The sequence below is a fragment of the Equus quagga genome, chromosome 7 (genome assembly GCF_021613505.1).
Source record: "Equus quagga isolate Etosha38 chromosome 7, UCLA_HA_Equagga_1.0, whole genome shotgun sequence".
Lineage (NCBI taxonomy): Eukaryota > Metazoa > Chordata > Mammalia > Perissodactyla > Equidae > Equus > Equus quagga.
The window spans coordinates 84,755,341-84,773,085 of record NC_060273.1 but is presented as its reverse complement, the minus strand read 5'-3'; the positions used below and the strand labels follow the sequence as shown (position 1 = coordinate 84,773,085).

Here is a 17,745-nt window from a genome sequence, read left to right as displayed (position 1 = left end):
TCATGCAAGGTTAGCATCTCAGTTCCTACCAGCTTCCATCGAGGGCATGGCAAGTGCTTTCTGTAGTGTTGGGGCTGACTTCTCGGTTCAATTTATCAGTTCAAGTTGGAGTTCCATTCCCAGGTGGGGTACCAAAATCTAGTTAGCTGTCACGCCTAGCATTTCCTGAACTGACCCTTGCCCTAAGCACTCAGACATTCTCTCCTTCGCTTTCTAAAGTGCTTCTCTTCTAATCCATCTTTCTGTCAACTTCTTCCTAGTTCAATGTTCAGTCTCTAAGCTGTCTGTTCCTTTCTTGTTTCCTATTAGCCAGTGTTACAACAACCAGAAGCACATTTTGATGTTTTGTGTGCTGACTGCACACCTAGGTACCTGCTAGGCAACATGAGTAAAGATACATATGTTCCCTCAGTCTTGGTACCTGTCATGAGTGCAAGAGAGCCAGCTGAGAGGAGAGGGAGGTTAGCTCCTCTGGCTCATGACCATTTCGGCCTCCGGGGCACAAGTGTGGACATCTGCTGCCCCAGCTCCCTCCTATCTAATCCTTCACAATCTTTCCAGCAGTTGTTTCTCTAAAACACAAACAATGTGAGTGACCCACTTAAAATCCTTCCATGGCTTCCCAGTGCCTACAGAACACTCTGTCACAGTAGGATCCTGGCCCATCTCTTTCCTTTTTAGGCTCATCCGTTCCCACCCCTTCTACCCGACTTCAGACATACCAACAATGCACACGGCATCTAGGTTCCTGTTATTCCTCCTGTCCAGAATGCCTTTCCCCACTGGATGGACCACTTTAACACCTCTCAAAGGCTGAGAAGACTTTACTGGCCTTTTGGTCAGGCAGACATGTGCTAGGCATCAAGCTAGCTGTTAGGAAGAACGCCCTGCCTGGCAGCTCATCATTCACCCCCTTTACTACAGCCCTCAACATGCTGCGCTCTCATCCTCCATTTATATGGCCGCCTCTCTCTCCTGAGGGAGGCTGTGAGCTCTGCAATGACCTTCTACTCAGCACAACACAGGTACAAAGTCAGTACAGAAGACACCTGGTGCCTGAGCGGCATCACTCATGATGGAGTAGAAATCAAGGCCGACATACTATTTCTGTTACGACTCTGGTACTTTTAGGTTGGGTTAGGCAATATCCTCTCACTAAGATGGTATCAACTCTGAGAAATATTTCATTCAGTTGTAAAGTCCCAGTTAAATTCCTTTGTACAATTGGAGAAATAAAGCCTTTGATTAAAAACTAAAATTTCCCCAGCCCTCTAAAAAGGGATGGGGGAGGGGAGCAGGTGTGGAAGAATGTCTGATCTGTCATATTCTTTAGTCAGAGCCATAAACGTGTTCGGGTAAGATAAAGTGATGTTCTGATAATGTTGATAAAAGTAACGTGAAGATTGGGTCACAGGAAGCCCAAGATAAATGCTGAGAGGAAACAAGTTATTTTTGAAGTAGCCTCTTCATAATCATTTTCCCACACATTTGTTCAACTTCTGAAGGAGGACTGAATACCTGATTTGCTTTGCAAATGAAACAGCTTAAGAATGAGACATTCAGATAATGTTATAAATGTTCTAAACACAAATGTGTTTACAAGGATCCTCCAGCTCACTTTAAGTTTAGGCTGTGGCTTCAGAACCATGTTAACTGATCCCACAGGCACACACTAACTGTGCTCCTTTTAGGCTGGTACTTGGGTCTGCTTTGGGGTTTTTTTGTACTTGGCTTTAAAAGAGGTTTCTTGAGGGTGTTCATGAGAAGATGAGATGGACAATGTCCTCAGCAGCATCCTGACAACACAGGCGGTAACAGGTTTCCTAAAGGTGCACCTCAGTGGAGTTGCTTAACGAAAGTGAGTACTGGGGGCCAGCCCCACGGCCGAGTGGTTAAGTTGGCGCACTCCGCTGTGGCGGCCCAGGGTTTTGCTGGTTCGGATCCTGGGCGCGAACATGGCACCACTCGCCAGGCCACGCTGAGGCGGCATCCCACGTGCCACAACTAAAAAGACCCACGACTACAATATACAACTATGTACTGGGGAGGTTTGGGGAGAAAAAGCAGAAAGAAAAAAAAGAAGATTGGCAACAGTTGTTAGCTAAGGTGCCAATCTTTTTTAAAAAAAAGAAAAGAAAGTGAGTACCACAGCTCCAGCACTCGGCTGGGGAGGAGAGGCAGAGGGTGTGCAGGCGGCACTATTTGCCATCTTGCTTACGCCATAACAGGCCTTGAATTTTTATCTTCATGTTCTACACAGATGTAGGTGTTTTACATAAGCTAGCAGTTGTAAAGAGGAAGAGAACGAGGCCTGAAAGGGCTGAAGTCATCTCATACGCAAAAAGCACATTTAAGTCCTTTGAAACTTGCCGACAAATCAAAACTCCTCAATGCTCACTGTGAATTTCTTAAGACTGCCCAGCCCGGTGCCTGGCAATCAATATACCTTTGTCAAAATAACACATGATTAACAATAATCCAAGCAATGTTATTATTTTGGAGATATTGTAAGCTCATTAAAAGGTTTTAAAACAGATCATGATATTGTTACCTCTGAGAAACGTCTCCTTCTACCTTTCAGTGAGATATATTCTGCATAGACACTTAAAGCTTTAAGTTTCTGCTCTCAAAAACCTAACGAAAACGATAACAAAACTCAGATAGAAACATTTTTGGTAAAAATATATTTTATCACAATGAGAAGCATATTTAAAAACATCTCTCCCAGGTTTCTGTTTCATGATGATTTCTGTTCAAAGACTCAGAACATTACGAATTTCTGGGTGTGAAATTACACAGACCTCTCTTAACCATATGAAATTGAGAAGGCAAGCACAAGAACCTGACTATTAATATCAGGATGGATGTAGACACAAAAATAGTTCAGTAAAGAAGCAGATCACTACTATAGGCATTAGGCAAAGATTTTTATTTTTTATTTAACCATGCTGCATGTAAACATACAATATCAATATATACAACTTGAACAAATACAATTTATACATAAAATACAATGAAAGTGTGTGGCTTTTGAAATTAATGCAACAAACTTATTGTACAATTTGTAATTTTGGCCAGGATGCAGTACTATAGTAACGCTATTCAAGTCCTTAATGATTTAACTTAGACCACTACTAACAATTTCAAAGGCACTAGGATGATCTGTTTTCTTCTAGCATTTTAAGAACAAACAATAACTAAAAAGGAAAACAAATTTATACATTAAACATTGGGCAGACACTAGCAGGCTTGAATGTAAACTCTGCCCATTCCTTAATTCACAGCCCTGTAGGAAAGAAAGGGACTTTCCTTAAGAGTTAAAGGGAAAGATATTTTTAAAAGACTAAAAAGAAACAAAACAAAAAAACCAACCCAAAAGCCATAATCATAATTTAAAAACATGGTGGTACAGATGAAGCAGCACCACCCCCCTCCCCCAAAGTGACCTTAAATTTCTTGCTGCAAAAAAAGGTTCCCTTCCCCAGAAAGCAGACGGCACAGCTTATCAGATGGAGTCTACTTGAGCGATAAACACACAGGCGCAGAACCCCCCCCCACCGATTAATCTGGTACTTTACAAGAATCTAAAGAAAAATGGGAAATACTATTATATTTTAATATCCTAACTATTAGTATATATAAATTACAGGGTTTATTAAAGAACATACCACAAATTAACTTTCTATGAAGGCTCCTTTTAATAAATAAATATTACTTTTTTAAATTAAAGAGAAAAGAAAATACCCATTCAACAACCTATTTATAGGTGACATTCATTTTAAATCTGCCTATTTATTTTAAATAATGAGCACGTTTGTTCAACTGTACCCTTTCATGAAATTAAACTGAAGTTAAAAATATTTCATTTGTGGACAAAGACGCAGTAAATGTGAAGAAACCACAGAACTTCTATGACTGGAGCTAAACGAGTGGCTCTGAAGTCAGTGTCCCGTGCTTTCCTGTGGATACTCAGGCCAGGCTCCAATATCTAATTTTGTTATTTCATAAGATGACTATTTATTGTCCATCTGGTATAATCAGTTCTAACGTAAATGCTTTTTAAAAAAAAAAACTGCTAAAACAGACTGTTTTTTCAATTTTTACAGATTTTTTTTTGTTAATGCAGTGGAGGGGAATAGAAAAAACATCTAGCATACTGGCTTAAATTTTCTATAATGTTTTAAAGCTTAATATAATAGTTATTCCTTTCCTATTAACTGCACGGTTAAAGGCTAGAAACATGGACTTTTAAAAAGAAGAAGTACTTATCTTTTTTTTCTACTGGTAAAATTAAGATTTCTCTAGAGTAATTACTAATAGAGTTAAATGTGCATCTACAACTGCCAAGATATTCTGCTCACACAAAGCTATTACACGACAAAAATTCACTTGAAGTCTTCACAGTATCTAAACAATGCCCCACAGAGTCAAGTTATAAACTTCTAATTGTCTTACACATTACAAAGAAAATGCTGCCAGTTAACTATAATTCTTACTGCCTAGACAATAGTCACCACACACAGCACACTGAGACCACCTTTGGAACATACTTTAAATTTGTGGACACATTTTATGACCACCACACAAGTACACAGCCCTCACTCACCCCTACTCCACACACAGCTTTATAATTATAAACCAGTATTTTAACCAAACTTATTAAAATAATGTGAACTTAATAAATACTAATTTATGAAGTCTCAAAACTTGCAACCAATGTGTTTCATGGCTGATTACATAATTTTAAAACTCATAAGAGATATATTAAGTGGTTTAGGAGTAGCATAACTTTCAAAAAAAATAAAAATTTTGTAAGCAGCCAACAAAAGAACAATTCTATTACAACTTATTTTACTATACGATAAAAATAATTTTTATTTTTAGAGGAACATGGTCTAACTGGATTTGTCAATGGAAGAAATTCAGGGAAGAATATTTTCTTTTTATAAAATATGAAGAAACAAAGGGTTTTAAAGGCAAAGGACTAATATATTTTTCCTGCCTTAGTTGCATTTTCTGGAAAATGGAGACCTTTCTCAACTGGGAAACACAGACCAACTTCCATTAAAATTGAGAACTCAGACACAAGAAACCATCCATTAATCACACTTCAAAGTGAATTTTTAAAAATACACACGTATGAGCAAGATTAGAGACCAGTATTTAGCTTCTTAATTTTCTACAACTGTGCCTCCTTTATATTTAGCTACAAACTCAACATTTCAAGAGAACATGAAACCAGAACAAAAAAAGTATATTTGACTTGAAGTCAAAGTGGCAAAAAAGGTCAAGAGAGGTCCAGATGAAACATATTTTCAACTTCTGTTTTTTAAACATGTATACTTCTTAAGATTGACTGCCGAATTATAAAATTTTCTACAGATGAATAAGATCAGTCATCTCATACCTAAAATGCAATGAATGTTAGTATAAAAACTAGAACATATTTAAACAGGTCAGGTGGCTGTTAGGGTTGAATCATTTCTTAGATATGCAGCCCATACATTCATATCTAACAGCACAGCACAGGACAATTAGATCTGCTACTTTCTGTGTGCAAAACAGAACATATTTTTTTTTCTATTTTGAATATCTGGTTATCTAAATATACAGCAGTTGAGTAAATTACCAGCAGATTTGTGTATACATTTAAACTGCAACTCTCTCTAGTAAGAGCTGCCCCTCCAACTTCCCTGCACAGTATAAACTGAAGATTAATATGACAATTTGAACAATTACCAGTTGTACAATTTTAATGTTAATTTAACATATAGACACTGAAAGTTATTAGGCAAATTACTAGTTCCAGTCTTACTCCATGACTTACAGTTTCCATTATTTAAAATTACACAAAAGTCTTCAGTGTTTTAATTAAAGACTTTGTCTAGGGATGAGAATATCACTAATTTTTATTGTGACTTGAAGTCTGTAACATTTACTGAAGTAAAGAGTCAATTACAGTTTCAGGCTTTGCAGAACGCTTTCTGTTGAAGAAGAGAAAAACAAAACATGAATGCTTTCCTAAAAGATTGAAACGCAAACACTTTACATTATATAGTAGATAATACAAGGTGGCCCCGGAGTCTAGCAACAGGCCAAGGTTTGACATGTTTGACCACTAATGCTTGCCTAGGGGACGGTCACCTATAGGCACCTAGAGGAGGTGCAAGAGCATGGCGCTCCACCCACCACCAGAGTGGTGAGGGACTGAGTGGATGATCATTTCCAAAACTGGACTAGACAATGTGGTCAGGTCAAGCAGGCTGCATGCTTACCAGATCTGAACCTCTCAATGATCTCTTCTGGGTATGCTACAGATGTAAGTTTATGCAGTGAAAATCAGAGACGCAAATCATCTGAAGCAACACCTCACAGCTGCATTGCAGGGACTGATGGAAACGCTACATTAATGTACCGTGCTTAGTGCAATTTTGCTTAGCACATTGAACTTCTAATGAGGAACATCACATTGAACGTTATCATGTAATGTAATGTGATATCAACAAAGCATTTATTGTGTATATTTGTCTATGTTTATGGCCATCTACTGTTTTCATAATACTGCAGGCCAATTCTGATACACAGAGATGCTGGGTTTGGCTCATCTAATGTTGGCTCACATCTATTTTTCTTTAGGTTAAACCAAAAGAGTGCATATTTTAAAATAAGCATTCTGAGAACTGTATCCAAATACCTTATTATTTGTTTGTTTGTTTTAGGTCCACTTAGTTTAAAAAAAAAGTGAATAAAAACTGAGAGATCTTATGTATATTATCTGGATTTCTGGCTTCTCCTTTGAAACAAGATGTTCCAGAAACAATGGGCATTCTATTCCCAAAACTAACTAGGAACAGAGTGGCTGCCACTTTAGACAGACCACTCTCCAGCGTGCCTCAGTCCCCACCACTGCCTGTTTTCCTCCTACACTGAGGCCAACTGTCTTACCATGTATCATCACACTTGCATTGTTGGGTTTTTTTTTTTTTACTAACTGCAGAGTTAAGAGGAAAATATTTCTATTAAAAGTGGAAGATCTAGGGAGATTTGTATTTCTTTGAACTGATTTGCTTCACTCTTTAATATTACATCCATGACTTTTGCTGCCATATGAAAAGTTTTTAACCTCTGGCACCGAAATGCTAAAGAACGTAAAAATTTGTACACTTTTAATATGCTACTGATTCCTCCTCCCTGAGTTCAACTATCCCAAATTTATAAATGTTAGGTATGTCTATGAGATTATGTAACACAAAAATATTAAAACCATACGACTTCACCCTACAGGTAACTCAAAAGTCTATGTACTCAAAGTACGGGAAAAAATAAGCTTATTATTTCCTATCATTTCAGGAGCCCCAAAGTCTTACAATGAGTTTAAATAAGTGGAACAGTACTTGATGAAGGGAAGGGAGAGGAAAAATAAATTCTAGCACAGGGCTCTCACATCCTGATTTCCCTGGGATTATGTTATGATACATATAGACTACTCAACAGTCAAAAACAGCAGCCAAAGAAGAGGGAAGGGAGGTCAGAGAAGTGTTCTTTAACTGGTGACTGAAGAAACCAAGGTTCTTGGGGCAATGTTTATGATAGAAGATCAAATCAGCTGAATACAATACCTTGGGAGTCTAATCAGGCAAATTAATTAGCATCTCACTACAGCAATTAGTGTAAGAATTAAGGAATTCAGATAGTACATGACTTACTATACATTAAAGAGAACAAAGTAAATTAAAAATAAATTCTATTACTCAGGGGGCTAAAGAAGTTGGAGGACATTAATTGTTTAGCCAGATTCTATTTACTCAAATCCTAACTACATAAGGACTTTGATATTTATTTAAACATATCAGCCAATATATTTATCACGTTAACTAATTTCCTTTAAATGTATCTAATTAGAATATCTCATTGCCTTTATTTCATGGTATTCAAAGGCAGTCTTTACCTTCTCCCTGTCTTTGGCCTTGCTTTCCCCTTTGAAGTCCGTGGCCTCTCCAGTTTCATCAAGGACTGCCGTAGGCTCTCCTCAGTATAGGCCAGATACACGTGGGAAAGATCCACTTCAAAGGGCTAAGTAAAGGAAACAAACACAAGATGCTCTTATAGGACGGATTTAAACCAGATCTGGGGGAAGATTTAAAATACTGAATAAACTCCAGAAAAAAGCCACAGAAGACCAAATAAATGTCTAAAGATTTCTTCTTCTAATGCCATTTATCTCAAATGTATTCACCAAGTGTTGATGAATAAGATGCCCTGACACACTATAAATTCCTGTGTAGTAAAGAAAAACTGTTGCTGTTTTCCCTAAAGCTGCTACTTCCTCTTGTTGACCTAAGACTCAGACTAGCTTCGAAAAGGACACATTCTACCCTCTAACCACACCTCCACGACTCAGAGAGGTGAAGAGAGTGCTCCAAAGATGACTCCACGCCACTCTTGTGATAGAAATGATAAGCCTGCCATCATGACTGAAGGCAAGCAGATCTGTCCTAATAATCCCCTCATCGCAGAGCCTCTAGTCCCAAAAGATTAGCCTATTTTTTCAGCAGAGCTGGTTAACAGATATCACGTTGATAACACAAATTAGTGACCCACATTCCTATAAAGACACAACTGTAGTTTAAAAAAAAAAAGCATTCTTACATCTTTCTCTTTTTTATCAGGAACTGGAGTCTGCTTCCGCATGTTATTTCCTGTGTAGGCAACACATTTCTCAAAAAAGGAAAAAAAGGGGGGAGGAGAATTGTCTTAATTAGCAATTAATACTCTGAATAAGGTAAATTACTAGGAGATATACCAATGCTACTCTCATAAAACATGATTTGAATGCTGGAACAAAAAGGGACCCAGAGGTCATTCAGTCCAACATAGCCCCCATCGACACCATTTCCACTGAATATTCTATGTGTTATAATACAGTCAACTAGAAAAACGTCTTGTCCACCTACTGGATTTTCATCTGATGCATCCTCTGGACCACCTATCTCCCAAGGTAGCCAGCACAGTTCCTAGTCTACAGGAAGGACTCCATAAGCATATCACGGAAGGATGAAGGTAATACTCACTAGCTGCCATTCTCCTATATCTTCATTCCAATGGACATAGTTTTCAATCATTTCCTTTAAAAGAGTCAAAGATGGTCTATTCTTAATATTTAATAACATTTAAAATACTGAAAAATATTCATGGTACTAAAATCTTAATATATTAAGTGAAAAAAGTTAAGTCTCAAAAATAGTCTGCATATCCTTTTTATAAACTTAAATATACATACTTTTAAGGAATATATGTAGATGAAATTAAACTACATAAAAATAAAAAGCAAGGAAATGAAGAACATGGATTCAGGATGACAGTTACCTTGAGTTGAAAGAGGCAAAGGGATGGAAAAGGGGAGAGGGAAACCATTTGGCTAGAACTAGGTTACTGACATGGTCCTAGCTTTTGTTTTTGGGGGATGAGTTCACTACAAAATAACTAACTAAACAAATAAAAGCAGACCATCCAAGGACCAGGAAGGAGAGGGCACCACAAACCAAAGATTAATTCTCTGCACCCAAGGTCCAAAGAAAAAAAACACCAAGGCTTATTTTCAGAGAAATTTCTTAAAGCTGTACAGAGATTCAAAATAAATTTTTAAAAAATCAACATGCTAAAGTTTACTAAAATGTACTGGAAAGATGGAAATTTTGGGTAAAGAAAAATAAAGGCTGACATTTTAAAATTATACTGGTATTAACAATTAGCATCCTGATGGAGATGGAGATGGATGGTGATGATGGCTGCACAACACCGAGAATGTACTTAATGTCACTGAATTGTACTCTTAAAAATAGTTAAAGTGGTAAATTTCATGTTATATATATCTTACCAAACACATAGAGAATTAGCATCCATAAAAAGGGAGAAAAAAGCACAGGAGTTCTGTTTATTCTACTTAAAAAATAAAGGATGCTGAATGAATAAATAGGACCTATACCTTGATTCTGATTGCAATTACATGAAACTGGGTTCCTCCAAACGGCTGAGAAATTCTTATTCTGAGATACTTTGTGTACTTACATACACAAACTGAGAATTATGTTTTAAGAAAAGTTAACAGCTGAAGTGAAATGTGATGGTATTAGTTCAATGAAATTTTATTGCTGACAAGTGAAATGTAAATATTTACCATCAATTAATTTAGAAATTATATTTTCTGATTCCTTAACCCCAGCCAAGTGACCTAACATCTAGGTCAAAGAACTTCCCTCTTACCTGATAATCCTGAGGTATAAAGTTATCAATAATAAGCATCTGAAGGCGAAGCTCTCGGCTAAGTTGTCGAATATTCTCCAGCAGGCCTTCAATTTCCCTCTGATGTTCTTGTTGGAGATCGGCCATCTACGAGAAGATCAATGAAAACATTAAGGACAAACAAGACTTTAAATACGAAACAGTTCCATCTGACATAGGGCACTGGTCCAATAACCCTTGTAAGACCTTACCCAGCTCTTTCACAGAGACAGTGCGCAGAATGACACTATCACTATCTACTCCATGTTATTAGTTAAGTTTGGAAAGAAACAACTCACCTCAGTAGATAAATTAAAAATTGCACATAAAGGAGAAAATTTTATTTCTTTAGTAAGCATACATTTTGATTCCTTTAGGATTCTTAATCATACTTAATCAAAGTAATTCTTCTTCAAAATTTTCAGAACTACATTGGTAGGTATTTTCTAAGAGACCAACCTCTGACTTTGCAGCCATAAGCATAGTCCAGACTTTCTTTAATTTCTTGGTCTTTCCCTGAGCTTCCTCTTGCAAACTGGTATATTTTTCTTCAATATCCAAGCGTTCTTGCTATGACAAAAATGGATAAACTTAATAATTTTCTTCATTAAATCATAAATTTAATTATTTAACAAATGACGTAAATGTTTAGCAACTATTATCTTTCAAAGCAATCCACAGATCTGCTTTAAAATGTTATTAAGATTATAGTTATTTAGCTTTTCACAAGAAAAGTTAAATACCTTAGGCAAAGTGTTACCCAAACATAAAGTCATATTACCTCTTTTTCCTCAAGTTCTCTGCGAAGTTGTTCTGCTCTTTTCCTCCTTTCTTCCAGTTCCATATTAGATTCTTCAAGAAGTTTCTCTTGTTCCTCAGCTTTTGCCAACAAATCAACACCACCAACAATTACCTTCTTCTCCAGTGCAGATAATTTCTCTAGCAAAGACTGATGCTCTTGTCTGTCGATTAAAATGAGAATATTCTATATCCATCGATTATCTAGTATTCTACTAATATCATTTCCAATAATTTAATGAGAATTTGGAGGCAAAATTTCAAACTAGGAATCTAATTAAGTAATATCTCTATCAAATTATGCCACTGTGTAGTATTAATTTATGATTTCACCTATAACTCAAATGCACTGATATTTTTTCCTCCCATATAGAGATGAAATAATCAAAACAGATGTAATTTTTAGAAATACAACACATACAATGAAACTTTCTAACCAAAAATAGCCCCTCTGGAGACAAAAATCAAGCTTTTAATTACTGTTCAAATTTCTTGCTTATACATCCTATGAAAAATATCAGAAATTTAAATCACAAATCCACCTCGATCAGTAATACTTACTGGGCCTTAAGAAGATCTTTTTCCCGTTTCTCTAGTTCAGCTCTAGCCTTGTTTCTTTCTTCTTCTTCCATGTCAAGTTTTGTTTCAAGTGCTTTTCTCTCCTCATCAATCTTTGCTTGCATTTCAACCATCTTATCTGGGGAAACCTTCTTTTTACCTATTTGAGTCATTTAATTGCAACAATCACTTTAGAGTCAATGCTTCAGACTTGTATAAATTATCAGAATAAAAGATACATTCCTCAATCATACAAAACCAAATATCAATATTTTAAGGAAACCAAACGAATATATTTTATTTCTATTTATTATGTTCCTAGAAGAACTTTTTAACTAATTGCTAAATTCAAACTGTTACTCAATTGTACGATGACAACTAAGAACAAAAGTAAGTGAAGGAGAAGCAAAACAGATGAGCGAGAAAAAAAGAAAGACAGATTAACAGGAAAGCCAAATAAATAAAAAAGCAAAGGTCTGTGTGTCCCCAAATAACATATGGTCAAAAATCAATATGATTATTTAATTAATTTCTTTCTGATAACCAGGTACAAAATCAAGCCACTTCTCAAAAATTAAGTGACTTCCCCAAAATTTATTAAAATAACAAAAAAAACTCATATATAGTTATAAAACGCACAAATAAAAACATTTGGCAGAATTTACGCAAGTAGTTTTTAATATATATCTTCAGAATTTTTCTAAAATTTTTGTTTAATAAGATTACTTGAAAATATTTCATTTCATAGTATACTTTTAAAGGAAGAAATTCTATACTAATTACGTAATAGTTACATAGTAATTAACCAGGCATTTTACAGTTGCTGAGCTGTCATGATACGTCCTCATATCTTAAATGAACAACGAAAATAGCTTGTTATTACACCAAACTCAGGATCCTAAATTTCCCTAAGTCAGATTAAACATGCCAAATGTCAAATATAAGTAAAAATACTATGAAATAATAAAGCTGGAAATACAGCTTCCAATTGAGTATTTTGATTATAATGCCTAGTAGTGTTTTATACACACATAATAAGTGTTCATTACAAGTTTACTCAATGAAATTAAAATGAAAAATCAAAAAGAAAAGATAAAAACTAGCTTATTAAACTGGTCATGAAACTGAATCCAAGATAAATCATTTCTGGTAATACAATTTCTTTGAAACATACTTTCCTTCAGAAAAACAATCAAACTTTTCGTAGAACTGGGTTGAGCTCTCCTGAAAGCTTTCTGTCATTCTTAACTTCCTTCCCAAAGGACCACAAAAGAGTGTAAACCAGAAGACTTTATAAATTGTTAATGTCTCCACCCAAAAGCTAACCCCTCTTGCTAACAAGAGAAATGAACAATAATGATGATGGAGATAAATACCTGAATATATTCTTTCAAAAACCATAAGACGAAAAATCATTCATAGACTTTAATTCTTTAGGATAAAATTATACAAAAAACCCAAGGGTTTAAAATACATTACCCTTCATTTCTATAGAAATATTAAGTTCAAAGCAAACTTAAGCCACAAAACAAATAAGTGAAATAAAAGAGTAAATAAAAGCACTGATCCAAATCCATGCTCTGGTGTGGTGTGATTCATTGCATTCCAAAAGTCAGAATGTAGAGCTGATGCTGGATGGTTTCTTTGGCACAATCACCTGTATTGAATGATCTGATTTATGCTGTTAAAAAAATTAATTTTAAAAAGTAATCTAACTCCTATTCCCAATGAATTCCTAGAGTTTTCCATCAGTAATACTATTTCTTAGAAATCTGAGGGGGGAAAGTATAAGTTCAGGTATAAAGTAAATGCACGTATTAAAAAATTACAACTTTCTTTCCACCTCAGAATTACAAATATTTAAAGAAAAAATGGCAAATACGTTAAGACAAAAAAACTGTACGTGCAAAGATATGGATACTAATAGTATAGAGGAAATGATCTGATTAACAACATATGTACATTAATTTTTTTAGGCTTTTGGCGTTTTAATTGTTTTGTTAATAGTTAAAAACATACAGTTTCCAAACCCATTAAGAGGCAGTAAAATAAAAAGATTCCATATGTAGAAATACAAAACCATATGCCTAGTGATGAATTACTCCTACGCCTGAATTGCATTAGTTATTCAAAACGATTCAGGTAATATTTTTAAACTGATGCTTTAGCAGCAAAAATCTTATTGTGTTCTTATAACATTTTCATAAAGATGATCATGCATACACTGCTAGATTCAGTTTCAAAAGTCACATATTTAAGTAACATATTATTCTAGCCAAAATTACTCTGATAAATCATATTTCACCCCAAAATAATATTTTAAGCTAAATGTAAATATGTACAACTCTCCTCATCAGGCATTTAAAAGTGTGACATCACTAAAAGTCACTTTTACATTGATTTTTTTAAAGACTTTTAAAAATCCTTCTTCTAATACTACATGATAGAATTCAGTACAAAATTTCAGGTAAATAAATCTATAGTCTAACGTCATAGAGTGTTTAATGAAGGTAAATAGGAGTAGTAATATTTGTAATTGCCGTTTGCCATCTGCTCTACCAAAACCGTGAAGGCAAACCTTGGCAAAGTAAAGGTAAAGGGAAGAATTTCAGGTAAGTGTTAACTGAATTAATTTCATTTTCATTACATGAACACCCATGGGCATAAGTGATTCCTTGCTTTAAAAAAAGAGAAAAATGCTTGAATGTGAAATCATTTATATTTGTATTTCCAAAATTTGGCTTCATGGGTCTCTAAGAATTAGGGAAAAAAATTATACCTTTTGGTTCTGGTGATCTATTTATTTTTGTCTGTTTTGTTAATTAGGTCTAGAACATCCTGTGTGTTTGTCACTGTCAATCTAAAGCTTCTGAATTGTTTCCCTAAAAAGATCATTTAGAAACAAGAATATTCCTAAAATCTTCCTCAATAAAAACTGAAATAAATTTTAAAAAATAATTTAGGAAAAAAGGAAGTTTTTTTAAAAAAAAAAGCTAAAGTTGAAAGATTTTTTTAAATATAAAAGATTAATACTTACCTTGTAAAAAAAAACCAAATTTAAAAAATGTAGTTAAATAACAAAGTTATTTATAGTTTAAATAATTGTACCGCGTGGAGTGCAAATCAATCACACCAACCTGCTTGGTCTGTCAATAAGAAGTGGTAAGCAAACCGTAGACAGGAAGCATATGCACAGAGACGAGAAGAGAAAAAAGAAAAACATTATTTCTTTTGTAAAACAAAGAAAAATGTAATAGCATTTATTTATAGTATAAGTATAGAAATAAATCATTATCAAAACTGAAATAGAAGAGTTTTATATAAAAAGAAAAGCATATTCAACACAATCAGATGAAATCTAAGCAAGGATAACAACAAGATTAATTTAGTCTAAGGTTACAATTCAAATCAATCTCAACAGCTCACACTGACTCCCAAACTCCTGCAAATCTAACAGCTCAGCACCAGGTGGTTATACTAAGGGTAGACATGGAATTTTGACCTGCTAAGACCTGGGAAGTAATCTAAAAGGGCAAAACAGAAAGTTAAGCCAATTTAAAAAAAATTTATAAGTGTCAAAATTCACATTGTCCATTTTCAAAATTTCACAATTCAATGTTCTTCTAATACACGGATCCACCACAGGTGTGCCCCCCTTAAAGAAAATCCAACACAAAAGCCTCAACCAACTAAACATATAAATTAGATTATAATAATTTGCAGTGATTATTTTATTAACAAAAGGATTTAATGAAGAATTTTTAAAGACTGCAAGTTCTCCCAATAGATTTGATTTTCCAACTTGACTTATAAGCAATATTTTCAGAAAAAAAGTCATTTATTGCATAAAGTGAAGTACACCTGTATAATAACAAACTTGCATTCGATCTATCAGTAGATTGTTAAGGGTAATTATAATAATGATTCTATACAAGTAAGTGATCAATTGATGATTCAAGCAAAGAACACCTAAAAAAAGGCCACTCATATTTTTAAAAGAGAAGGTACATACAAGTTATACACAGCAACCACATGCTGGGACAACGATCTCTCCACTTCACCAATACACCCACATCACAACAAAAGAACTTAGTGCTATGTGCTAGGTACAAAAATAGTAACTAAGACTGCTTGAACTGAACAAAGCACAACTCTTTTCATAACATACTTTCATATCACTACTCTTTTAGGACTAAGTTTTAAAACAGAAGATTAAATTATAATGCCTTCCACTCAGAAATTTTCTCATATTTCGCAGTTCATAATACAAAATAATATTTCTATATGGTTTCTAAAGCAATTTCATATATTTTTAAGTTATCCTCTGAAATTAATTGTTTTGGTAAAATGTAAGAATTGTCCATAGAGAAAACAATTTCTAATATTCTTGAAATTCTTCCCCTAGAAAGATAAAAGCTTGAGAACAACACCAAATGTTTTTGTTATTAGATTTGGAAAGGTAAGTATATAGATAATGCTTTAAAAGGCAGTAAGCTGCAAGCTAGTACAAGAAAGCATCAATTCCCTTTTCTTCTGAAAATAAAACATAAATAAAATTAATAATACTTTTCAACTTAATTAAACTAAGGTTTAAGAAAAAGCCGTTAGGTTGAAATAAGTCTAGATAGATCCTGCATAAACAATTTCTCGTGGATCTGAATTCTCGAATCACACCTTAGAAAGTTTCTTAAAAATCAATCAGGCAATTTAGATTAGGCATAAACTGCCATTTGAAATAAAATACTATTCAATTTATCTTTATTCATTTCAAACTTTTTTTCTTTTCAAACAAATTTTTCTTTATTTGGGAGCTTTCAATCTTAAGCCACTCCTCAGAAGAGGACACCAAAGCATAAAATCTTTATAACTGTAAGACATGTTATAATGGGCACTGGTGTACTTCCAAATAGAATTTGTACTTTTAGAAATTCAGGATTTGTTATTACATGACCCATATAGTGACTAGGATTAGAAATTTATCATGAAACACAGAAAGGAACCATACAATTATTCTTTTATACAGCTTACTAGCTCTCTTTACATTATCTCAATTGCGAAAGCATGAATCTCTCTTCCATTGTCTCAAACATAAGCTTAAGCATATGTTTTAACAATTATGGTTAACTGGAAGCAATGAACAGAGGGAAAACCATCACATGCTTTGTTCCCCTGGGAAGTCCAACATGTATTAAGTGACGACAGGGAGCGGTGCAGCATTTCTCAAATGAAGCCCATGGGTTATGGAAAAGCCAAAGCTCTGTTAGAGAATTGAAGAGCTACCACTCACTAGGCAAGAACTTATCCAGAGGTTTCTCTATGACAGAACATGTGGAGTCTGAACTACTGCTGCTGCTACTGCCTGGAAGACAAAGAAATGAGCCCAACGGGAACCAAAGAAAGAGGAAACAAGAAAATGAACATATACACAGAGAAAAATTCAGTTCCAGAGAAAGAATTTTAAAGGACAATCAAGCTTTGTATCAAAGAACTAAAATGTACTTTCCCTTAAAACCAGTCTTGGTAGTCTATCCAATATTCTCTAATTACAAAACCATACAGGGCAATTAGAAACCATATTCCTTTAAGCATCTACTGTGGGCAAACCCCACTATTCACCTAAAATATAGTAATTCAGAGGGTTGGAATGACAAGAATAAAAAATAAATAAGTCATTTGGTGACATTAAAGTTTATTTAAAATACTTAGGTTGATAAAGTAAAAGGAACTGAGTTTTAAAATGTAAAGCCATGCACACTTAAAATTATAGGAATGATAAATTACCCTTCATTATAGACAGGCTGGTTTGTCTCCAATTTCACTCTTTCCCCTCCAAAACATCAAACTATCAGATATAACTACGTGTGTTTAAAGTTTCATGGCAAAACTGTGACAGGCTCACGGAAAAGTTTTAAATATCTAAGCCTGGAAGGAAGGGTTTTATTTTCTTTCTGCTTTTTCTCCCAAAATCCCCCCAGTACATAGTTGCATATTTTAGTTGTGGGTCCTTCTAGCTGTGGCATGTGGGACACTGCCTCAAAGTGGCCTGACGAGTGGTGCCATGTCCACGTCCAGGATCTGAACCAGCGAAACCCTGGGCCACTGAAGGAG

The 17,745-nt window shown here is 34.7% G+C and overlaps 1 protein-coding gene across 4 annotated transcripts in view; it reads right to left on the bottom strand.

Annotated features, from left to right (window-relative positions):
- Nucleotides 1-2,916: 2,916 nt before the first annotated feature.
- KIF3A (kinesin family member 3A) overlaps nucleotides 2,917-17,745 on the bottom strand; it is a 46,406-nt gene continuing 31,577 nt past the window's right edge. Inside the window, exons 10-19 of one of the 4 annotated variants that reach the window (XR_006889484.1) lie at nucleotides 16,925-16,996; nucleotides 14,775-14,783; nucleotides 11,641-11,797; nucleotides 11,063-11,243; nucleotides 10,741-10,851; nucleotides 10,264-10,389; nucleotides 9,072-9,125; nucleotides 8,650-8,699; nucleotides 7,949-8,073; nucleotides 2,917-5,984 (exon numbers count right to left, since the gene is read on the bottom strand). Coding sequence is in view for 3 of the 4 variants with exons in the window: in XM_046667862.1 (XP_046523818.1) it covers nucleotides 5,936-5,984; nucleotides 7,949-8,073; nucleotides 8,650-8,718; nucleotides 9,072-9,125; nucleotides 10,264-10,389; nucleotides 10,741-10,851; nucleotides 11,063-11,243; nucleotides 11,641-11,797; nucleotides 14,775-14,783; nucleotides 16,925-16,996 (953 nt within the window). In the remaining variant the exon portion in view is untranslated. Of the gene's footprint in view, nucleotides 5,985-7,948; nucleotides 8,074-8,649; nucleotides 8,719-9,071; nucleotides 9,126-10,263; nucleotides 10,390-10,740; nucleotides 10,852-11,062; nucleotides 11,244-11,640; nucleotides 11,798-14,774; nucleotides 14,784-16,924; nucleotides 16,997-17,745 lie in introns of all 4 variants that reach the window. The other 3 variants (XM_046667862.1, XM_046667863.1, XM_046667864.1) reach the window with 3 other exon arrangements.